Below are 24,629 nucleotides of genomic sequence, written 5' to 3'. Positions count from 1 at the left end.
GTTGCCTTCAAGTTTACCTATTTTCTGTGTATAAAATATAACTCTTACCATCATTTGAACTAATAACTTACTTGATACGGAATGCTTTCATACTGATCCAGCTTTTGCCATTTATACTCAACTCATGCACTCAGAGAAAAATAATAGTAAATTATAGCAAATGAGCTGTAAATTAATTTATCTATCATCATCCAACTGAGCAGCAATGATGTGAAAAGACAAAAGCTATGGACCAGGCTAACAGATCCTTTGACAGAATCTGAGGATGGGCCCTTGTCTCCAAGCCTGACTGGTAATTTTATTCTAAAGAGCGCTATTAACGTTTAAGTGTCCGTGCAGCTCACCTTCACAGATGCGGGTTTCCTCGCTGAGGTAGTAACCCTGCGGGCACTCGCACTGGAAGCTCCCAAAAGTGTTGATGCAGTTTCCACCTTGGCAGAGACCTGGTAACTCCTGGCACTCATCAATATCTGTGGAAGGTGAGACAGCTCACTCACAACAAATACCACCATCGAGAACAAGAGTCACTTTTAGAACTCTCAAATGTGTGATACTGTAAGACCCGCAGACTTCCATGCGTCTGTGTGAATTCATACTTAGAGGATAGGCTTCTTGTGACCAGGAGTGGTTTTTTTTTTGGCTTTGTTGTGCAAATGTCCTAAAATCTGAGAAGAGTGAGCAAAGCAAGCTGGGCATGACTGGACAGACAGCTTCTCTGCAGAGCAGGCACATCACTGCCATGGCTCCTATCTTTCTGAGTGACAAGCGCTAACTCGGCATCCTGGTAACTGACTGCACATCTGTAATTTTGTAAAATATTCTCATTCAGATTGCTCCACACTGACCTTTCTACCAGCTTTTCTCTAAACTCTTTACCTTGTTTAAATCTGGGTGACAATGAGAGGTGCACTCACCTTCTAAGATGATCGTGATGGGATTAGGTCTGAAGCCCTCTCCTCCGGGACACAGGGTGTAATATTCAGCTATAAAACACAAAAGAGAAGAGAGGTGAGATCGATGGTTCAAGTGGCTGAGACAATGAAGAGGCATCTTTCAGTTGCTGGGCTCAAAATACACACCCAAAGAGGGGTAAGCTGTATTTTCCTTAGTGCCCTTGCAAATATATTTTAAAAGTATATTACATTTTACTTGAATTACGGTCACTGCTTCAAAAATTACATACACAGAATAACTAAAACCATTTGTTTTTGATTAAAGAAAAAAAAAACTTCAGCACAGACCATTTATATCACAACTTTTTTCGCTAGTAAAAACAAAAACAAAAACAAAACAAAACAAAACCAGAAAGACTCAAGAATTCGAAAGTTTCATCTGTGGCCCTATCAGAACAGGCATTTCAATGTCACACATCATTTGACTGACCTCAGGAATACACCATGTCTAGGAACCCAAACTACCACCAACTCTGAGATAGTCTCAGAAATGGGCTTTCTTTGTGATTACCATAGAGGACTGATAACATCACCATTCACACTGGATTGTGGTTAAAAAACTTTTTTTTTATCATATCATGGAAAATGAAAAAAGAACAACTGTAATTCCTTTTATATAAAACATTCTTGGCTGCTTTCAGCATAATCACTGAAATCAGTCCAAAGTCAAACTGGGATCCCTTGTCACAGACCCCACCCCCAGTACAAGAATAAAATGGCAACGAGTCTTCAGCCGCCAGTTTGTTCCCTTCCTCTTCCCCAGCTCCATACTCACTGCTGTTGACAGGGGGGCACGTCTCACAGGGGTTGCCCCAGGCCTTTCCCAGGGAGCAGCAGCACGAGGAGCGACTGACGCCCACCCCAATCTCGGTGTTGCAGGACAGACTCCCGTCTCCTCGAGGACCAAACTTCAGGTAGCAGTTGCCTACTCGGTTGTCTGTGGAGCAACACAGGAGCTTAAAACTGTCTGTGCCTTAGCAAGAATTCCTTTTCAGAGAGAGGTCGTGCAAATGACAAAGTTCAAATTCCACACATTCATTTTAATCTCTAGCACAGAGCGATCTCTAGCTTTAAACCTTTCCAAGATTGCATAGTAGGAATGAAATTATGACCGACTTTCCTAGGTTCAGAAATCCATACACATCGCTGACAAACAAAATTGTGAGAAATTGTTCAACTGGGACCTTCTCGATCTTCACTAGTCTGCATGCAAGAAAATTTTGCTATAATCAATTGATATGAATCTTAAGTTTATCAATAATGGAAATAAAATCCCAGAGAAGTCAATCAACACCTACGTATCCGATCAAAGAAATGTCGATAACCCCATCTCCTTCTCCCCATTATCTGGTTTCATTTTAGTTTGCACAGAGAACATTGAGAGTTTGGGGAAAGACACTCAGTTAACAACTTTAGAGAGGATACTTAAGACATCAAAGAATCTCAGTCTTCCTCTTTTTCTAATCCATAATTATCATCTAGATCATTAGTTCCATCACTTTAAATACTGTGTTTTTGCTGAGAACTCTCAAATTTACAGTTCTTTCATCACCCCCCCCTCCTAGAACCTTACATCATTCTGTCAGATGCCACCTTGATTTTTCAACCTCAGATAGCTAACAGTTAAAGTTAACACATCTAAAATCAAACTATTGATATTCCTTCCACCACAGACAAAATCTACTCTATTCTTCTCGATATCTTCCCCAATAAACACCAAGTCCCTCATTTTTTTCAGTTGCTCAAGCCCTAAACCTTGGAGTCAGTCTTTGACTCTTACTCATCTCTTATTCAACCCAGTAATAAAGGCTGTCACTTCTTTTTAATTTTTTCATGTTTTTTATTTATTTTTGAGACACAGAGACAGAGCATGAGCAGGGGAGGGGCAGAGAGAGAGAGGGAGACACAGAATCCGAAGTAGGCTCCAGGCTCTGAGCTGTCAGCACAGAGTCCGATGTGGGGCTCGAATTCACAGAGTGTGAGATCACGACCTGAGCTGAAGTCAGATGCCCAACTGACTGAGCCACCCAGGCGCCCCTAAAGTCTGTCACTTCTACCTTCAAAATCTGTCTGGAGTCTGACTAATCACCACTGCCTCCATCTCTACAACTTGAACCAAGCTACCACCGCCGCTCCTGGACCACTGCAAAGGTCTCCTATGTCATCTCTTGATTTCAGTCCTTGACCCAACGACGGTCCACTTTCCCCACCATACCCAGAGTAACCCTTCAGAAGGACTTCCGATGGCTCCCCTTCTCAATCAGCATAATCTCACGTCCTTACCATGGTCTACGATGTAGATTTCATCCCTGGCTGCACACAAGAGTCACTTGGGCAGCCTCTTATCATTTATTTTTATTTTTCTCATTTTGTTGTTGTTGCTGAATCAGGTGCGGAGATACAAGCTAACTCATGGTTCTGCTCTTACTAGGTTTGCATTCATTCATCCCTCCCATTTTCTTTTGTCCTTCTTTTCTACTCCCCTTCCACATCCCCTAACTCAGCCGTCTGACTGTGTTTAATGGTATCTTTTTGTCTGAGTTCTTGCAAAGGGAGTACTTTTGTTTCCTTGAGCACATCTTAAATTTACACAAATGGTATTTTGTCACAGATCTCATTCCATTTTTATTACTTTCAATCCGTCAACTCTACGGTGTTCAAGTATCATTTTTAAAAAAATCTATCTACTCTTCAGAACTGGTTTCTAGGTCCCTGCTACCACAAGTACTGTGGCAGTGAACATCTTTACCCAGGTCTCTGGATGGGCCTCTGAGTTACTTTCATTGCTGTCTAGCACCAGGAGACAAATTGCTGGTTCACAGTGTTTCCATATTCTAAGCCTTCAGTATCAGGAACAGAGTCACTGTCATTTACCATCTGTATCTTTCAATTTTTTAAAAACTTTTTTAATGTTTTTATTTATTTTTGAAACAGAGACAGAGCATGAGCAGGGGAGGTGCAGAGAGAGAGGGAAACACAGAATCTGAAGCAGGCTCCAGGCTCCGAGCTGCCAGCACAGAGCCGATGCGGGGCTCAAACTCACAGACTGTGAGATCATGACCTGAGCTGAAGTTGGACACCCAACCGACTGAGCCACCAGGTGCCCCAAGCATCTTTCAACTTTTTACAAGTAACTTTGAAAATAATGTACAGAAAAAAAGGCACAGTGGAACAACTTGACCAGAAATTCTAATAAGAATTTAATCCTCTCTAACTCAAATTTTTATTCCATATTTTCTTGGTTTTGGAAAGATGTATGCCTGAAACGGTCCTGTGAATGCAACTAACTGTCCACTGGCTGCTATGCATGAACCTGTAACAAATCCATTTTGTAAAAAACTGATTCCACATTTCAAACACATCTGTAATAGCTTCTAGCTTATCATTACTTCTTGTTCTTCTTTTCCTTGCATCATTTAAAACACAATGCCTGAAGACACTTTTGAAAACTGGGACAGCTCCTTTTTCTGATGAGGAGAGGACAGCTCATTTCTTTGCTCCACAAATAAAAACATTTTCATTTTCAGATTTATCAACACCAGCTAGAGTAGTCAATCCAATGATTTTTATTTCTACATACCGTATTTTAATATCCTTTGTCGAAACACCTGCCTTCATTGTTAGTCCCCTTAAGAACCAACTCAATTAAACTTGGTGTCTAAAAGAATATAGGGACCTTGGATGATTCAGGTACTTGTAAAATGTGGCATGTTGAAGTTTTCCCTATTGACTAAGACATGAGAATAGTATCTTTCCTCTATCTAAAAAAATCTATTACTCACTCTTTTGATTCCTGAATTGGAAAAAAATCTCATCTAGGATATGAGCCTCTGAAGACTCACAGCCTAGCATTTTGCTTCTATGATCAATTTTACCATCACCTTTGGAATCTAGACTGTAATCTGTGTTGTATTCATAACTGATCCACCTGACAGTTGGGAAACATTTTCCACATTCAATTTCCTTCTCTTTGTCATAAAGTGAAACACTTATCAACTCTCAACTGTGTTCAATACATGCTTCAAGAAGATTCCAAATAGAGTGTCTCTAGCTTTCTTTTATACCTTCTCAAAAGATAATGCCATCCCCTGGGCAACACAGTAAGAAAACTGGAGGAGTGTTCGACATTTTATTTCACTATTGTGTCAATCCTTCTAGGTGATGGCATGGTTTTCACTTTAGTGTAAATTCATCTTTGTTTTGAGCATCACTGCACCTAACTGATGAGTAATGATGAAATAAAACCTAAAATAATAAAATGGCAAAACATTTTAAGACAAAGGGAAAATAAGATCACTAATATCTCATAATGTATCTTAGACTTATAAGAGGGTCCAATGGACCATTATGGTACTTGTGAGACAGAATGAGTCTCTGTTCTTTGGAAGACCTCTAAGAAAAAAAAATAAGGCCATGAAGCATCAATCCATACAAAGAGTTAGAAACTGCCCTAAAAACAAAATTAAAATCTAAGTTGATTATATCTGGAGGATTAATCTGGATGCTGTTATTCAAAAATATTCTCTGCAAGGATACCTTGGTCTCCACTTCTAACAGTAGAACAGAAGGCTCCTTAAGGTCCATGTTCCTACCAACACTTTATATTATCCAAGTTTCCAAATTTTGCCAGTCTTAACAAGTTAGAGTTATACAGCTGTCTTGACTTTTTTTCTTATTACTAATGGTTTTGGGCATTTGCTTATGTTTGTTCACTTTTGAAGCCCTCTCATTTTAAGTTTATTTATTTTTGAGAGACAGAGATAGAGAGAGAAAGAGAAAGAGAAAGAGAAAGAGAGAGGAGGGGGGCAAAGAGAGGAGGGAGGGAGGGAGGGAGAGAAGGAGAGAGAGAATCCCAGGCATGCTCTGTGCTGTCAGTGTGGAGTCCAAAGCAGGGCTCGAACCCATGAACTGTGAGATCATGATCTAAGCTGAAATCAAGAGTCAGACACCTGACCCACTGAGCCACCCAGGCACCCCTGGAGTCCTCCTTTTATCAGTTGCCTGTTCATAGCCTTTGTTCCAACAAAGCTTTTAAGCGATACTGAGTCCCCAGTGACTCAATTTCTGGGCATGAAGCACCATCGTCATATTTTTAAGGTTCCAAATGGGATGTTACTCGGCAGCTAGGGATGAGAGCCACTTTGTGATCTGGGCTATTGCTCCTTCTCTGACTCCTGTCCTCAAACTGTGCCCATGCTCATCCCCACTCACCCTCCTCTTACTATGTACACCCTTGCTGCTATGTCTCCAATGCCAGCACTGCCCTCCCACAGCCCTGTGCACTGGCTGTTCCTGTCCTTCGGAAGCTTCTCCTCTCCAAGCTGCAACTGGCTTGCTCCTTCCTTCATGGATCTGCCCCATCCCAACATAACACAACCCTTCTTCTCCAACAGCCACCAGTGTCAGGAAGTGCTTCTGCTTTTATCTGTCTCCCTGGCACAAGGACATTAACATGAGAGCAGAGAACGTGCTCACTCTGTTCGTGTTGTAGTTCTAGCAGCTGGAATAGAGGCACTCAATATTTATTAAATGAATAACTTTGAATTAAAACGTCAGAACTTGGGGTATCCATAAATCATAACTAAATGATTATGTATAGTCATTTGACACTGAAAACAGCAGGTAGACTTCTACTAAAGCAAGGACTTAGCCTTTTTCTTTGATATTCTCTCAGGAAATTCCCCAGATCATTTACTCCTCTAGATAAATGTTCATTAAGATGCTGAAATAGAGCAGGCAGCAAAAGGTGGACAATTATCTTTTGATCAGAGACATCAGGAAAGTTGATGAGAGACTCAGAAACCTTCGTGACTGCCTTCCTTCCTTCCCTTCAACCTGCTTTACTCCAGTGGTGGGGCTCATGACATCCAGCTCCAATTCCTCTCTTCTCTTCACTTCATTTATTTCCTTTCATGGTCCTTCTTATGGGAAGGAGAAACAGAGATTCCAATGACTCTGCCCTTTGTCCTGCTAATGCACTGGACAGCGAGCCAGGCAACTCTCAACACTGCCTCAGCTCTGCCCTTCCAAGCCCTGAGATCCCAAGGAAGTTATTGCACCTCCTGGGGTCCTGGTTCTCAAGTCTGTGAAAGCAGGAGGAGGTTGGAGCAGGTAGCTCAAAAATTCCTGTTTTAAAAATACTATTGGAATATAAACACGACAAAAGTGACCATATCTATTGGCAACCTGGAGTTTCTTAATGGACTCTTTTGTTTTCAAACTAATTGTAGCAAGTACTCATCACGGTGCACTACCAACAAAGTCTGAGTATTTACCTCTGTATAATTCTGTTTGTTTTGTATCTCCTTCACTTACCAACACAACCCACACCAGTGGGGTTCAGCTGGAAATCAGGGGGGCAGTTACACTCGTAGCGACCAGGAGTGTTGACACACAGGCCGTTGACGCAGTTTATGGGATCTGCACATTCATCAATATCTAGGAAAAGCATTTAAAATGTCCACATTAGCATCTTTACTTTCTCTGTGCATGCTTCTATTTCAAAGAATTTGGTGGAATCACTGCAAATTATTAAAGATCTTTGGGAAAGCCTCAGCACAGTGAGATACAGATCAAATCCTTGTATATACCTACAACATGTAATACCAACCACACGATATTCATAACAGTATCATTTAATATCTTAATATCTTGAATGAATAATAATTAAATGTTGGAATTCTGAAGAAGAAAAAAACACATTACCATCTGCTTAACTAAAATTACATATGTATATGTATATACATACACACATTTATACAAAGAAAGTTTCCTAGTTTAATGTCAGATATTTAGTATTAAGTTGCTTATATTAAAAATGTATCAATTCCATAGTTAAAAATAAATGTGTCATAATGCAAATTTCTTTTTCCAAAAGCTGCGTAACACAAGGTATATAGAAAGCTAAGCAAAAACTTCAGGAATTTGTATACTTAGCACAAAACATTCATCTCAACTAATCCGAACACAATCAAGCCCTTAGCTTGTAGTACCTGTACAGTTTCCTCCGGTTCTGTCCAATTCATAACCATCATCACAGATACAATGAAACATTCCAGGCAAATTATTACATGTTCCAAACACACAAATATTTTGGAAGGAGCATTCATCAATATCTGAGGATAAAAAAACAGTAGTCTCTCATTTACAAAGACATTTTGATTTAATGTATATAATGTTAATAAATTTTTCTATCTCCCCAGATGTTGTTTTGCAGTAAAAAATTTTCTGTTTTTTGACTCGGTAGACCACATAAATGGCCAACAACTAATGTTTATCTATGGAACCAAGACCGAAAAGAAATATTTTATTTCACTGAGCATTTTAACTATATTGGGTTATAATATACTTAAAAAAGAAGAGTTGGCCTGAGTCATAAAAATAAACTACATACAAACATATTAAAGGACTGTAAAAAATTAAACATAAAAACAAATTCCAACATTTTAATAATTTAATACAGAGATGTTTTATAAACATCAACATACAAAGTATATAACATAATATTTTAAATTTAAAGATATCATTTAAAGTATTCAAGTTTAACTTCTTAAAAACTTTTATTATCCTGTCATCTAATCTGTTGTCATAAACTCAGTGTTAACCAGGGAAATATTTTTTTTTTCTAATAGACTGTATTAAGATCACCCATTGTCCTACATTCTTACAAATTTCATTAAAATGTCTCCATTGAAGTCATAAATTTATCAAACTCTTCCATGAAGCTTTAACTCAAAGTCAAAAAAGAAGTCACCCTTCCTCATTCATATGAAAATGAAGGCATGTATGTGTGTGTACAGCTGTAGAAATATTCTGTATTTCTACTCGTAGGAAAAGGTTGGACATTTTTGTACACAAATGACCTCATATTCTGAGAATGTAAAGCAGATATGTCATTCTAGGCTAGACTAGACCAGTCATGCTAACATGAGGTCGAGAGACAGACCTTAAGTTAAAAAAGGTCTGCTGGTTCATTCCTGATAGTTAAAAAATGATAAGTTTTAACTATATTAGATTTCAAGTTTTGTTCAAACTGTGTTTAAAAGATCAACTGACATATAGGGGCACCTGGGTGGCTCAGCTAGTTAAGCAGCCGACTCTTGGTGTCGGCTCAGTTCATGATCTCACGGTTCGTGAGTTGGAGCCCCACACTGGGCTCTGTGCACAAGGAACGGAGCCTGCTTTGAATCCTGTCTCCCTTTCTCTGCCCCTCCCCCACCTGTGCACTCATGCTCTCCGGTGTGTGTACCGTCTCAAAATACATGTTAAAAAATTTGTAAAGACCAAATGGCGTATCAATGTGTCTTTTCTTGTGTTGAGGCTATAAACAAAGTTACTCTCTTTACACAAATGAATAAAAAAGACTCATTTAACTAGTTGATAACTGAACTGTGTTCCTCTAGAAGTGAAAATGGAATTGTATTGTCAGCCCTCTTCAGATTCATTTGACTTTTAAATGACCTTTATTAGAAATAACTTCCATTTAACTAATGTAATAATTGTGTGATACTTACATTTACACAAGTGAAAAATAAGGTATTTTAGAAAACTGCCTTTTTTTAAAATTAAAGCATACTCAAATGTCAACAATACAGAAAAGTTCTAGTAGCAAATCGGGAGGACAGAAACAACACAGAAAATAAAGCAGCAAAAGCAGAAAATCACTCAGAAATCCATCCACCCAGAATTATGATTGATCAATATTATTCCAAATGCTTCTCTATGCATATTCACAGACTGAAGCTGAGTTTCTATGCACAAGATCAATTTGTATGTATCTCGACAGTTCCTCAAATACTTTCCAATGTTAAGAATTGTTGAAACACACTAAAAATTGATCCTCTTTTCCCTTTATGTTAAAATTCAAATATAGTTTCTAAACAGTATTAATGGATTCTGTGCTAGGAATGGTAAGAAAATGAGCATTTGCATTCGCTTCCAACTCATTTTTGTTATTTCTGTAACTTTCACTTTTTAAATGTTCATGACATTTACCATAATCTCTGAAGCAATTAGTATTGATTCTTAAGGGAGTAAGGTTTTCACTGCAACTCTTACATTTATTTCTCAATTGATGGTGTTGCATTGTTGATAAGGTTTTTCCCCCCAAGAAGGGAGGGCCCACAGGTGTTTTCTCTCTACATTAATTTCCTATGTGACAATATGCCCCGTGACTTTATAACTGACTGACTACTGACGTGGAATATCCTCCAGTCACATGTGACCTCAGAACTCTGTGGACATTGTTCTCACGTCTTTCAGTATCGAACGATTCTGTTTTGTTCCTGAATTTCCTTTTCTGTCTAGAGCCTGAAGGTTCCTTATCCTTCTCTAAAACTTAAGTCAGCCAAAGTAATAAGGCTAAGTCCTTTCTTCCATCTCAAGAAAATGTGTGGCTGTTTGGTACTGTTCTCTATTTATTTTGAGCTCTCTACCTCCTGGACACCAATTACACTTGTTTATGGCCCTGGTCTTTTCTCGAATCACGTTAACGTCTTCCTCCTTTCATGTTCCTATGTTTTTGTTCGCCTATTTTTGCCCATTCTCTATGCTAGTAGTAATTATGCTTTCATCTCAACCTTTTCTGTTCTCTGACATCTCTCTTCAATAGTTCTCCAATTTTGCTGTGGTGGTACCCGCTTCTTTTGTTTCCCATACTTCTGCACTTTCCTTTTGTCTTCTCTTATTTTTATAATCTCTTTGAATGTTGGGCGCCTGGGTGGCTCAGTTGGTTGAGCATCTGACTTTGGCTCAGGTCATGATCTCATGGTTTGTGAGTTCCAGCCCCATGTTGGGCTCTGTACTGACAGGCTCAGGAGCCTGCTTCAGATTCTGTCCCCCCCCTTTCCCTCTGCCCACCCGCCACCGCCCCGCTCACACTCTGTCTCTCTCAAAAATAAATAAACATTAAAAAAAATTTATAATCTCTTCAAACGTGTTCACACATATTTGTGTTCGTATCAAGGTTGTCCGTGGCACAAGGCACCTGTGGGAAATGTGCTTTCTTTCCCCGGATAGTGTTCTTCGACTCTGGGTTGATTCTTTACCTTTTGTGTGTTCTGTCACTGTTCTTCCACAGGATGCCTGCATAGTTCATATCACGTATTTTCAAACTGTGCATGCACTGCTTGGTCAGCTCTTCTAGGAGTTTTATACACTAATACACTTTAGATGGAGTATTTTGATATCCCCTCCCCATCTTTATCTGGGCATTATTTGGAAGACAGGCTGGGGCACAAGTTTCATTAGAGCTGCTATTCTGTTAGCCCAAACTTTCCTAAGGCGGAACAGGAGTGGGGACAAAAATGAGAAGAGCTGCCCTGGGCTCTATGTGCCCTCTGCTAATGAACCTGGCCTCTGCTCTGTCTTCACACATGATACCAAATGGTGTGCATCCATGTTTACTCCACTGACAGAATCCTAAGCTGTTCCTGAGGAGCTTTCTCCAGGTTTTATATTCTCCCATTTTGGTGGAGAATACTGAGAAAGGGCCAACTGTACCAAGTGCTTGGACTCTACAGAAATTCTGAGAATGGGAATTGTTCTGTGGTGAGAAGTAGATGCTGAGGAGAAAATAGTGATCAGAGGGTCACTTCAGAGGGGCATATATTTATCATCAAATAAGAAGACCTGAATAAATTAAATTACTGAATTCAGGAGAAACTGTGCAGATGAGACAGATCTTAGAGACAGGGATAAGACAACTTCAAGGAGAAACAGGCAGAACCATGGAATAACATTTTTGGGATCTCAAAACCTGGCGTTTAGCAAAGAGGAGCAGGGTGTCACCGAAGATGAACTCCTTGTGAACCACTCTCCTTGGCCTGGCAGCTGGCATTTCCCTCCCTGGCAATGATAGACTGTGAAAAACCAACATGTGAGGGAAGTGCAGTAAATACACAGTGTCCAGCCTCACCTCAGGGAAGGTGTGAAAGGGCGAAGGCCACAGATAAAGGACAAGAATTATGAAGGTGGAAATTATTACACACAAAGAATTAATTTTTGAAATTTTCTGTTAGCAAAGTATCTGGCTACTGCTCACTTGTTCCTTTTCCCACCAACTCTTGTCAAGTGGAGGTGAGTAATAAATCATGTAATCCCAGAACCACACTGACTCACATTTTCTACTAATTGGCTTTGGTACTTACAAGAAACCAGGACTGGAGGCGGGGGGGGGGGGGGGGGGGGGGGGGGGACTCAATCTACAGTGACCTTGTATGAAATGCATTAGACTCTGCTCAATCTAACAGGTCAACATGGAAGCATGAATGCTTTCAGTTTGCACGATCTTCCCCAGGGGGTAGTCTTCGTTCTCTTGTTCCGAGTCTCTGAAAATTGGTGGACATTTATGGAAAATGCAGTGACCTTTTAGGCACACCTTCTTTCCTTAGCACCACTTTGGGTAGTGAGGCAGAGACAGGCTCTAATTGAGCCATTTCTAGATGGTATAATTGGGTTTTGTTTGGTTGCTACTGGTGAGGGAGGGGTGTGTGTGTGTGTGTGTGTGTGTGTGTGTGTGTGTTGGTATTTGCTATTTCTGGTCATTTGATTAGACACTAGTGTAGTGAAAAACTGTAATCTGGTTTCCTTTTATAATCTTTGCCCAGCGCTTAGCCTGAGTTACTTTGTTAAGTGTTTTCTACCAATCGCTAATTTTCCTAAGCCTTCTGATTCACTCATTGTTTTTCATCTTCTTCCTTTCCTCACGTGTATTTTCATGTACTCCAAAAGAACACAGTGACAGCCCAAAACTATACATACAGTGAACTAATTTAAACCTCTAATTTAAGAGAAAATCCAAATTCTTTTTCTTGGAGAGTGATCACACTAGTCCCAAGTCTCATTTCTAGGAAAGGGGGATGATGTCATCACTGAGGGGAAGGACACGTTGCTCTCAGGCAAAAGGTGCAGGACTTGAGGCATCCCTGAGGAGACCTTCCAGTCCCAGACATACAGACAGCAGACCAAAACATGAAGGTAAATGCCCAAAAGGAGCTACTGCGGTTTTGACAAACACATTAAATAGCAGTGACTGGGGTAGATAGATCATATTTTTAAAAAGCTGAATAGTTTTTCCACATGTCATTCATTTAGTAATAAAAAAAAAAAAGAAATGGTTAAAAAGAAAAAAAAAGGAACTAGCCAAACTTCCAAGTGTTGGCTCTCGGCCAGGAAAACTTCATAAGAGATGAAAGCCGCCTTCATCATTATTCATTCGGCAAAATAATCCATGCTTAAACGAATGACTTTTATATGTGCAGCATGTGCTGTGTATTCTGCTTCCAGGTGGGGCCCGCTCCAGCCCTTTCTGCGGTTTCATGTGCTGTAGTTGATCCAACTTGGAAATGAGTTGGAATTGCAGTGACCCACCTTGGCAGGACCTGCTGTCGGAGGCTGGAGTGAAGCCCATCTCACACTCGCAGCGATATGCACCCGGGACGTTGAGGCACTGTCCGTTTTCACAGAGATTTATGTTTTCTGCGCACTCATCAACATCTGTGGGAGAAGCAAATTACATCTCTATTAGGTTCCCGAGGTCTTGACATGGTTTTTCCCTGCTAAGTCCGTTTTGCTGGCTTCAGCAGGTGCTCGTTAACAGGAGAGGACACTTAATCACATTCACCTAAACAAGGGTAAGACCTGATAACAGAGCTGCTGAACCTACACTCTAACATTCAATCACCACATCTTTAACAGGAAGGAGGCAGGTGTCGCCCAGATCTGTCTCAGTTCCCTCTAATGCCAACGTGATGCATCAGTATGACACCGACATCACTGACAGATGACCAAGAACATTGAAATGAACCCTGAAGTGGTATCTATTCTAACATTATGTTTTCAAGTAAATGAACTTGGTTTTTCCACTAGATCAAGTATGTCTCAAGCACAGAAGGGCTGTTCAAGTAGCACGAGGACAGTGTCTTTCTTGTCACCATGATTATATTCAATACTTCTGTCTTAATTATGCAAATGGACATTATTCATTGACCCGAAAGCCAATTTACTTAATTCTATAAAATGGAAAAAGGGGGGCAGGGCAGAAAGCAATGTTGACCGAGGGCCTTATATCTGGCAGGTAGCTGCTGGCTGCCTGCCTCACATGCTTTCCTTCAGTACGCCAATTCTGTGCAGGTCAGAAGAGGAATAACCTGAGACTAGGAGAGGCCAGCCGCAGGGTGGGAGCCCCAGGGAGCCAATCTGTCCCCGACCCTGACACCAAGGCCAGGCCCTTCCCATCATCCCTCGGTGCAGAGAAATGTTCAGAAAGATACAATAAGCCAAGGTTTAAAGGATTAAAGCCTTAAAGATTACATAAGTGTGTTTTCTTAAAGCAATGGAAAATGATAAGTCTGTGTTCTTAATGTCGATAATTAGAAACAAGAAAAAAGCTAGAAGTCTTTTAACGTGGGGCTTAAAGTGTGCACTGACATTCAGCTGAAGAACACTGATGTCCACAAACCTGTCTCCTACTTTATGTCCACCAAGACAAAGCAGTCATTCACAGGAGTTTAAGTGGGTGCTATATTCTCAAGGGATCCATAATTAACAGCAGCTAAACAGCAGGTAATGTTTACTGAGCTCTTACGAGGTGTTTTTCTAAATCCTTGACTTGTGTTAACTTCATTTTTTCCTTTCAATACCCTGTGGTGATCGGAGATTCTGACAAGCACGTGAAATAGCCGTCACTGGCTGGACATATGCTGTATCTTAAGATGCTGAACAGTTTTCCCATATGTCATTCATTTAGCGAAAAACAAAAAGCAAAAAACAAAAAACAAAAAATAATGGACCTATTATGGTTACTGCGGCTGTTTGAAAATGGGGAAATTAAGGCCACACAGGTTCCATGATTTACTTACGGCGACAAAAACAGTAAGCAGCACAGGTGAAATCTGATTCCAAGGGGTCGGATTCAGAGACAGCTTGGATTTCTGACTACTGTGTAAATTGATGACTACAATAAATTAACAGTCATTAATAGTATATGATAATAATAAATGGAATTATTGAAAAACTGTTCTGGTCTTGGTGTGAAGTGTAAGACAAAGATACACATTCACCTGTATGTCAGATGTAAAAACAGGGAATTTCGGCCCCCTTTAACTACACTTTTCTTCAAATACGGCAAGCTTATGGAATGTTCCATGAAAATTCTGCCAGGACCCACCTCACGATTCTTACCCACCTGAACAGGTAAAGCCATCTCCAGTGAACCCTTCAGAGCAGGCACATCGGTAGGAGCCTGGGGTGTTAACACACTGAGCATTGATGCTACACTGGTGGGTTCCGTTTGAACATTCGTCCAGATCTGCGTGTGCCGAGGGAACAGAGCAAGAGAGTTCAGAAATGCAACTGAAACGTCTAAACGCGCGGAACGATTTTCACTTGTCTCAATTTAAATGTAAACTGGACACATGTGATTTGTTTTCGCTTACCTGTAAGGTCACAGTTCTAATTCTCTAAGAGCTCAGACCCACAATCCAAAATGTTTGTTCTACAAACAGAGGCTAAAATGACTAATAAAAGCATTTGTGAGATACCCAATAAGCTAGAATTTTAATGGTTAAAAGGAAAACCAGTGCTAGATTTCTCTCTGACTCCGCTGGGGACAGACGTGATCGCTGGCTTCTTTATCACTAAAAACAGGTCAATTTCTAAATTCAATTACTGAATTTCGAGTGGGAAAATTAGCATAGAGTTTTCAAGTTCCTTTTACAGATGAGGAAATGAAGGTCAGATTCTTGATCTCACGGAGCCTAGTCTAGTAGAAATGACAAATGCTACAGTTAATCATCTGCCTCTCCATTTCGGCTAGGTCACCATCTCACAGTTTGTGAGACTGAACCCTGCACTGAGCTCTGTGCTGACAGTGCAGAGCCTACTTACTTGGGATTCTCTCTCTCTCCCTCTCTCTCCGCCCCTCCCCCACTCACGTGTGTGCACATTCTCTCCTTCTCTCTCAAAATACATAAACATTAAGAAACAATAGACACAGGAAATTAAATTACATTAAATATGTTCTAGGTGACACGAAGAAATGTTACAAAGTGCAAGGAGAAAATAAAAGGGGCATCTAATTTGGATTGTAGGAACAAAGAAGGTCCCATTGAAGAGTTTTTGGTTAACTTCAGGCCTGAATGATGAGTCAGAGTCAGCCTGCTGCACAGAAGTAGGGAAAAGTATTCCTTACAAAGGGAACAGCACTTATAAAGATGCTGAGGAGGAAAAGAACTTAATGTGATTTAAAAAAAAAATTAGAGAAAGGAAGCCAGAGTGACAAAGCACAAGGCAGGACCTAGGCTGATGGAAGATGAAGCTCGAGAGGTATGGGGAAGATGCTGTAGGGTCCTGTAAACCACGGGAAGGAAGCCAGAGTTTGTCCTAAATTCAATGATTAAATGACAACTGGAGAGGCGGGTGGCTCAGTCAATTGAGTGTCTGACTCTTGGTTTGGGCTCAGGTCATGATCTCTCAGTTCATGAGTTTAAGCCCTGTGTCAGGCTCTGTGCTGACAGCGTGGAGCCTGCCTGGGATTCTCTACCTCCCTCTTTCTCTCTGCCCCTCCCCTGCTTTCTCTCTCTCTCTTTCTCTCTCTCTCAAAATAAATAAATAAAAACTTTAAAAAAAATGACAACTTTAAGGAGATCATATCCATGGTTTATAAGGTCTTTCTGGCTACTATGTGGAGAATGGATTACGGGCCCAGCAAGTGAATGAATGAGCAGACATAAAAACAGTTTCTTTTGGCATCCAGGAGAGAGAGAGACAGACAGACAGACAGAGACAGAGAAAGGACGGGTAGGGGGATTACTGAGATGGAGATGGAAAGAAGATAATGAATTTGGATGATATTCTGGAGTAGAAGTAGCAGTTAAATCTGTATTTTGTGATAGTTGGCTAGAGTGATGGACAGACAAGCACAAAATATGGAGGCTACAAGAGAGAAAGCCAGTAGCCAACGGGGCTAGAAAACAGGCATGGGGATATGGCTGAAAGACTGTCCAAATAATGAAAGAGTGATGGCTGGACTAGGAGTGGGTAGCAAGTGAAGTGAATGATGCCATCACAGAATGTTACTTACCACAGTTATTTGGAAGGTGTGATCATTTACCTCCATAGTCAGTTCATAAACATTTGGCAAGTATAAAACAACTGAATGTCTAAGACAGTAAATTCAAATTAGTGGATGTTACTGTTAACAGATCTAAGGCTTACTGTGGAATTCTAAGGTTTTAAGGAGTAATCCTGGGGAGGTCAGTTCAGCTTGTTTTATTTTCTATCTTAAGTCGACCTGGGTATTTCTAACCAGTTGGAAAAATGCCTTGTTGTGAAGGCATGTCAAACTCCGGGCATGTGAAGCTGTCCTTTGTGCGACACCAAGGGTGACATCCAGCCCCCTGCCTCACAGCTACAAAAGGCTTATCAGACTCCAGTTCAGCCCTGATAAAACCTAGAGAACAGCAAATGCTTCTCCAATCTCCTCTGATTCTTTGAATCAGATCTCTGAGAATCCAGCAAACCTTTTTGCTTTCTCTGGAAGAAGAATTCTCTTTTCTGTTAAGAAGGTGGTATTCAGCAGAGAGAGACTTAGGTTATCTGATAAAACCTTTTCCTTTCCTTCATGTATTTCCCTGGGTTCTAAGTCTCACTGATTGCTCTCTGAGACTGGAAAAACATATTAGTCGTTTTTCATCATCCATCTGTTTGGATTTCTGGCTACACGTCACAGAATTTTTACCGAACAACAACACATTAAAAAGCAGAGTGCCAAGGCAGACTGCTGTGGCTTGATAATTTATTCCAAGGATAAAAGAAACTCTTAGGCAGGAATTACCTTACAACTGAAGATAGTCTTTGAATTTTCAAGAGAACACAGGAAAGGGAAGAGTATGCCCCTATACCAGTATGTGGGCTAACAACCATGCAAAGAAGAGCCTCTAAGAATTCCGTGCCTTAGCAAAGCATGTTCACGTTTGCAAACTCACCAATACATTTGATGCCATTTCCAACCCAGCCTTCTCTGCAGCTACACCTGAAGCTTCCCGGGACGTTGAGACAGGAGGCATGCATGTCACAATTGTGGGCACCAATTTCACACTCGTCCACATCTGAGAAGCCACAGTTAATATGATGAAGAGTAAATACAAGGCTAATTAATTCTACTTCCAAGGATAATTCTGCACAGTTAACATTTTAAAGTTAATATGGAAATAGCTAAAACAGTACAGAAAAAAAAATAAACATTAACATCATTTTTACTTTTAATTTTTGTAGCCTCCAACAAGATTCAGAAGTTCATGGTCCAAGTCAAAGAGGTCTTTTCCTAGAGCCACTTTCTGGTAAGACAGGGATACTGCCCCCAGGCAGATATGTGTGTCAGGCCCTCCCCACGTCGCTGCCTGGGCCCAGACAAAAGTCCATGCAGAAGGCATGGTTAGAGATGTCAGGAGAAATCATATTTCCAAAGTGAGACTCTCCTACTGTTTCCTATTCATATTTGTTACATGTGTTTCATAAAGATTAAAAGAAGCCTGACTTTTAAAATAATAGTGCATTCCTGTCATTTTTAGAATACAGTATAGTATAGAGTTTTGAAAATTATCATTTTAGTGTGTATTCATCTATTTATTTGCAAATATGTGAAAATATTCACTGGAGATTCCATCCGGAAAATAAAGAGTATGTATATACACACACATACACATGTATACGTACAAATAAATGTATACATATTATGCATGTGTACACATTTGTGTGTATAAACTCTGTAGCTTTGGTTCTCCAGAGCTTTCTAGAATAGAAAGAATAATCTTTTCTATCCAGCTCAATGATTACATGTTGTAGACGCTGAAATCACACATGTAAATACACATACACACACAGAACTATTGGCTTTGCATCGACCTTCAGAGCACTGAACACCCAGAGCACCCCGTCTTCCTCGCTCACCTGTTCCTGGAGGTGTCCGCTTAAGAGCCAGGCTGCAGTCCAAGCCACCCACCACCTGCCTTGAGCAAAATGCCTGACGACGGTCTTAAACTGAACAATGAGGAAGGCCTAGATCAAAGCACTGACTTGGGACTTCCTCGCCCATTTTATGCAGAAGGCCAAAACATATTTCACAGAGAAAGGAAGCAAGAGATAAAGTGCATGAGGTGAGCAAAGACAGAAAGTGAAAAGAGAAGAGGGAAAGTCAACTGGGGCTAAGGGAAGAGAGGGCAAAAGCAAACAGAAAGAGAAGAGGTAAAAACAGAGGAAAGGATGGTGCAGAAGGAAGGAAGGAAAAGGGTGTAACCAGAAATCCACATGAATTTTTGTCCAGTTAGAAGAATTGCAAAAACAAGCGACTGGGATGGTCCGTGGTGCTATGTCCTGACAAGTGTCTGGGCCACACTCCTCCTACGAAACTGAATGATGCTGCAAGAGCAAACAGCCATGTGGGCGATGCTCGGGACTAGAATGCAGGCCCACACCCCCACTTCGTGTGTGACCAGAGAGGACACAAACCCATCATCACACATGCCCTGGGGCAGGTGCTCATGACCCAGTCATGACCTGGTGCCGTCATGGTCCAAATGAGGCAAAGGGACAAATGAAGGTCAAGTTGGCCTCTGAAACAGGAGGAGCCAGAGCACAAGAGGGTATAAGTTTGAGACCTACCTGTGCATCCTGTGGTCCCCTTCTTCACGGAATAACCCAGCTGACAGTGGCAAATGAAGGATCCCTTGGTGTTCTCACACTCCCCAAACATGCAGATGTTTGAGTTCAACTCACACTCATTCACATCTAGAAAACGTATTTTCAGTACTTCGGTTAGTATTTTTTCATCCGAGGAATTCAAAAGCTCTCTTTTATACTGAAGAGCGTAATATTGAAATAAAGAGATAAAAGCTAAAATGTAATCTATGTGCAAGACGCAGTATTATTTTCTAAAATTATTTCCAAATAGTTCTTCCATTTCAGCTTTCGCATCTTGTAAATATGGTGGCTTGAATTTTAAAATAACCGAAAAAACTGTTCCCTGACGTGTTTGTGTGTGCACAAATGTGCACGTGTGTGCGTGCAAATGTGTGCATGGGATTTATCCCATTTTTATGGTACCCACCAATGCATGTTTTCATGTCCATTGAAGCCATGAAGCCATCATAGCAGAGACAGCGATACTCTCCAGGAATGTTGGTACACTGCCCCCCATCACAGATATCAGGATTATTTTCACATTCGTCAATATCTGATGACAGAAAATTGGGATTAAATAAAAACAAGAAAGACTTTTATTAAGCTCGCATATATATTTTTTTCCCCATCCAGATCCAGTCAAAGTGCCTGGAGTGAGATTTCTTAAGATAAAATCAATGAGCTGTACAAAGCCTGCATATTTTCCTTTCTGTACCTGCGCAGGACCTCCCATCTGGCATCAGGGCATACCCCTCGCTGCAGCTGCACTCATAGCTGCCTTCTGAATTAGTGCACCGGGTGTCACAGCCTCCATTCATGATCATACATTCGTCAATATCTGTGAAAACAACATTGCAACCACATTACTCTGTCAAGTCTACTTCCTTAAACAAAAAAAAAGAAAGAAAAAAAAGGGAATTTTTCTTCTTTTCTTTAAACAGATAATGCTTAAATGGCTTTGGAGTTTTCTCCCCATTACTGTGTTGGGTTTATTGTTTTACCATTGGTCTTTCTTAGCTCTTTCTACTTCCTTTCGGACATCATTCCATTTGGCCTTTAGCCCCAGTAGCCTAAGATTAAAGAACTCAGAAATATTGTAGCTATGGAATTTACGGTGTTTTCTGTGATAAAACCAGGGATTCCTCTGCAAAGCCATAAAGACAATGGCATCTTACAGACCGGTCCCCATGCTTAGATTCACGTTTAGGACATAGAACTTCCACTGGCTTCATTACAATATATTCAGTGCCAGAAGCTGTCATAGGCTGATTTGGAAAATACAAGTTCCAGACCCACTTGGCTGACCCGCACCTGTACAGCCCTGTCGGTCTGGTGTGGCCTGGTACCCGGGGTTACAGGAACACTGATAGGTTCCAATCATGTTCACACACTTTCCATTTCTACAGAGATTGTCACTCAGGGAGCATTCATTTATATCTGTAAAAAGATACACAGAATTAATGTTTTTGCAATAACCACATCACTTAAAAGTATCAAGAAATGTTGCATGGAAGCATCGGTCTCCAAAGGGGTGTGTGTTCTTTTTTGGTTGTTGTAATTTTTATTTAAAATTTTTTTAATGTTTATTTATTTTTTTAATTTTTCTTAATGTTTATTCTTGAGAGAGAGAGAGAGAGAGAGAGAGAGAGAGAGAGAGAGAGTGTCTGTGTGAGCAGGGGAGGAGCAGAGCAAGAGAAGGACACAGAATCTGAAGCAGGCTCCAGGCTCTGAGCTGTCAGCCCAGAGTCCTATGCTGGGCTCAAACCCATCAGCTGTGAAATTGTGATCTGAGCCAAAGTCAGATGCTCAACTGGGTGAGCCACCCAGGTGTCCCAATGTTTATTTATTTTTGAGAGAGAGAGAGAAAAAGAGAGAGAGAGGTAGAGAGAGAGAGACAGAGAGAGAGAGAGGGAGAATGAGTGGGGGAAGGGCAGAGAGAGGAGGAGGCAGAGGATCTGAAGCAGGCTCCAGGCTCTGAGCTGTCAGCACAGAGCCTGATTCAGGGTTCGAACTCACGAACTGTGAGATCATGACCTGAGCCGAAGTCAAATGCCCAACCCACTGAACCACCCAGGCACCCCATGGGGTTTGTGTTCTTCAGGGGGAAGTAAGATGATTTCCTGGGGTGTTCAAAGAAGATGCTGGAATCTACATTTCTATTATTTCTATCTAAAACTGTACTGTAAGTAAAACTCTGTATCTCTGCTATCCCAATATGTATCTGCTATAGAGCATTTCAAACACGAACAGAATGAATGAAATTCATTTTTTCAATTTAATTTTAATTTAATTTTTTAAAAGTAAGCTCTTTGCCCCCTGTGGGGCTTGAACTCACGACCCCAAGATCAAAACTGATTGAGCCAGCCGGGTGCACCAGGAATTGAATTTTTCATGTTACCAAATTTTAATTAAATTTAAGTGGCCACATGTGGATAGTGAATGTTGGACCATGTACATTTAGCACATGCCAGACATAAAAGTTACTAATATTTAATATACGAATTTACACTGGCATGCTCACCTGCTCTTTATTAGATGGCCAAGAGGAGCCTCAATGACGTCAAGTATCCCGAGGGAAGATGGCTGATCCCACAAGTCACAGGGGCTGATACCAGGGCCCTCACTAGTTTGTGTGTTTAGTGTGCCTTCAGAGGTGGATCTGTATCACCTACTTTAAAATAAACTAACCCTTATAGGAAACACAGGTGCCTAATAAAAACTTCTGCAAACGTCTGTGGAATAAAGTACTACTATTAATGCAGTTGTAAGAGAACAGCAAGAAAAATGATAGAATGGAAGATTTCCTCATACAAACTGCTTGTGACACACAATATAAGGTAAAAATAATGACAATACAGTGAGGTAAAACAAGACCTTCATTCCAAATTCTCAAAATCACCAAGAAGACTATGTGACATATGGATTTAAATCTATGATCATTAAATGCATGTTTTATTAAGTGTGCAAAAATATGCATCTTATATTATACAATATTCCCTTGAGGGGTACTTTTTCCAGCTATAGGATCCACAAAAACTAATAAAATAAACTGAACATAGAAACAGATCTCTGATTCACTGCATCACAATGATGAACAAATATTCCATAATCATGTTTTAAAAAATTTTAGTACCACCATTAAAATGAAATAAAAATATTTAAAACTTTTTAAATTCTTGGGGCGCCTGGGTGGCTTAGTCGGTTAAGTGTCCGACTTCAGCTCGGGTCATGACCTCACACTGTGAGTTCTAGCCCCGCATAGGGCTCTGTGCCGACAGCTAAGGGCCTGGAGCCTGCTTTGGATTCTGTGCCTCCCTCTCTCTCTGCCCCTAACCCACTCACATTCTATGTCTCTCTCAAATATAAATAAACATTAAAAAATTTTTTTTAACTTTTTACATTCACCTGTAAATGTAAATAAAAATGTCTGTTTAGTGTATGATTTAAGATTCACCTAACATATTAGCAAAGCGATACATATATGATTTATAAATGAATAAATGTGTACAGGAAAGATGTGCTCAAATTACGTTTTGAAATGGGGCTGTGCAGTCTGGTCTGTTTTAAGCCATTTTATTTGCTTATACTTGCAAGAAAGATTTTTGGTGAAGAAAATGCTTCCTGGCTACATGAAGGTTTTAAAGCCAGTATCTATAGCCCGGTAAGCCCAGAAGCCTCTGTATACTCAAAAAAAGCAGTAGGCTGGAAAGCTCCAAGACCAGCCACTGGCATTCTCACATCACCCCTGCCCCTCAGCTTTCTGTGAGAAGACGGGGAGGAGAGAGCTCTTGTGTTCACACACACACAGGAGCAGACGCCATGACGACAGACATGGGGGGCGGACTCTGCTGACTGGATGACAGGTGGATGCACAGGTGAACAACCAGGGAGAGGCCCTTCCGACAACCGCTTTGCTATTTTGTCCTCCCTGGAGGAGGCAATTACGTGGCCTTCCACAGGGTCCCTCGCGCAAGATACTTTCAAGTGCACTTATAATGAAAACGGGGGTAACCAGGACAACGCTGGCCTCTTTGACTGTGTCACTGAGGCGCTCTCTAAGGATACAATGGAGGGGCTCTGAAGTTTCAACTTTTAACCAGCTAAGATTTCACGTGCCGCAGACAACGCGTTAGACTTGACCCCTGATCTTTACTATCTTAGTACCAAGTGAGCTGGGTTGGCTTATGTGCTTGTGGAGACAGACTCACCCACACAGTCCTCACGTGACGGTGACAGCTCGTGTCCCAGTGGGCAGTCACACTGAAAGCTGCCCTCCGTGTTCACACAGGTGCCACCCCTACAAAGGAGAGGGTTACGTTCACATTCGTCAATGTCTGAAAGGTAAAAACGTGAGATCCATTAAAGAACTCTGAGGGAAAAACAGTCGCGCACACAGCATGGGAGAAAAAGAATTATTATTCGAGTTAAGTGTGACTCAAATGTAGTAAGACACGGCTTTAAGAGGAGATGCGGTAATGCTCCCCTCACTTTTTCTACTACCAGTAAGTAAATGGTTAAGTTTTATTCTTAAAGAGCGAGTTATCAACGAACTTACTTGTATGAAGCAAGCATGCTCATAAAAGATAAACAATTTGTTTCATATCACCCTAAACTCCAGATACTGTACGTCGCCATCCATTATCAGTAATAAAACTAAAAGAAAAATCATAGGCTGATCACCTTCTGCGTCCCGTGTGGGGGAGTCCCGTGAGTCACGCAATATTAAACAGCGGACCAAAAGGTAGGCGGTACCAAGGGAGTTTGTAATAACACACAAAGAAAATAACACGGGATTTGCGTGGCTGAATATAAACCTGGGGTCACCACACAGCGTCATGTGTGTTAAATGAATCCCTTGTGAGCAGTTAGTCTGTGTTGGTTTTAGATTCTATGAATAAACAGAACCCAGTCTCACTGCCGCTAAGGCGCCAAGAGGTTGGGGCTCCCCAAGAGTTATCTAGGAGCAGATTTCCTGTCTGACATTTAAATCTGTTCTCT

The 24,629-nt window shown here is 40.8% G+C and overlaps 1 protein-coding gene across 2 annotated transcripts in view; it reads right to left on the bottom strand.

Annotated features, from left to right (window-relative positions):
- The window catches only part of FBN2 (fibrillin 2), a 255,985-nt gene that overhangs the window by 48,282 nt on the left and 183,074 nt on the right, over positions 1–24,629 (bottom strand). For both annotated transcript variants that reach the window (XM_060636228.3, XM_078451361.2), the window contains 13 exons: positions 23,840–23,965; positions 20,943–21,068; positions 20,347–20,469; positions 20,059–20,184; positions 19,614–19,739; positions 17,939–18,061; positions 15,139–15,261; positions 13,323–13,448; positions 7,946–8,068; positions 7,269–7,391; positions 1,729–1,890; positions 915–983; positions 345–470 (listed from right to left, as the gene is read on the bottom strand). In XM_060636228.3, coding sequence (XP_060492211.2) covers positions 345–470; positions 915–983; positions 1,729–1,890; positions 7,269–7,391; positions 7,946–8,068; positions 13,323–13,448; positions 15,139–15,261; positions 17,939–18,061; positions 19,614–19,739; positions 20,059–20,184; positions 20,347–20,469; positions 20,943–21,068; positions 23,840–23,965 — 1,602 coding nt within the window. The remainder of the gene's footprint in view (positions 1–344; positions 471–914; positions 984–1,728; positions 1,891–7,268; positions 7,392–7,945; positions 8,069–13,322; positions 13,449–15,138; positions 15,262–17,938; positions 18,062–19,613; positions 19,740–20,058; positions 20,185–20,346; positions 20,470–20,942; positions 21,069–23,839; positions 23,966–24,629) is intronic.

Source organism: Panthera onca, chromosome A1 (assembly GCF_046562875.1).
Source record: "Panthera onca isolate mPanOnc1 chromosome A1, mPanOnc1 haplotype 2, whole genome shotgun sequence".
In the NCBI taxonomy this organism is placed as follows: Eukaryota; Metazoa; Chordata; class Mammalia; order Carnivora; family Felidae; genus Panthera; species Panthera onca.
The sequence above is the reverse complement of the archived record's forward strand: the minus strand, read 5'-3'. Positions and strand labels throughout refer to the sequence as shown.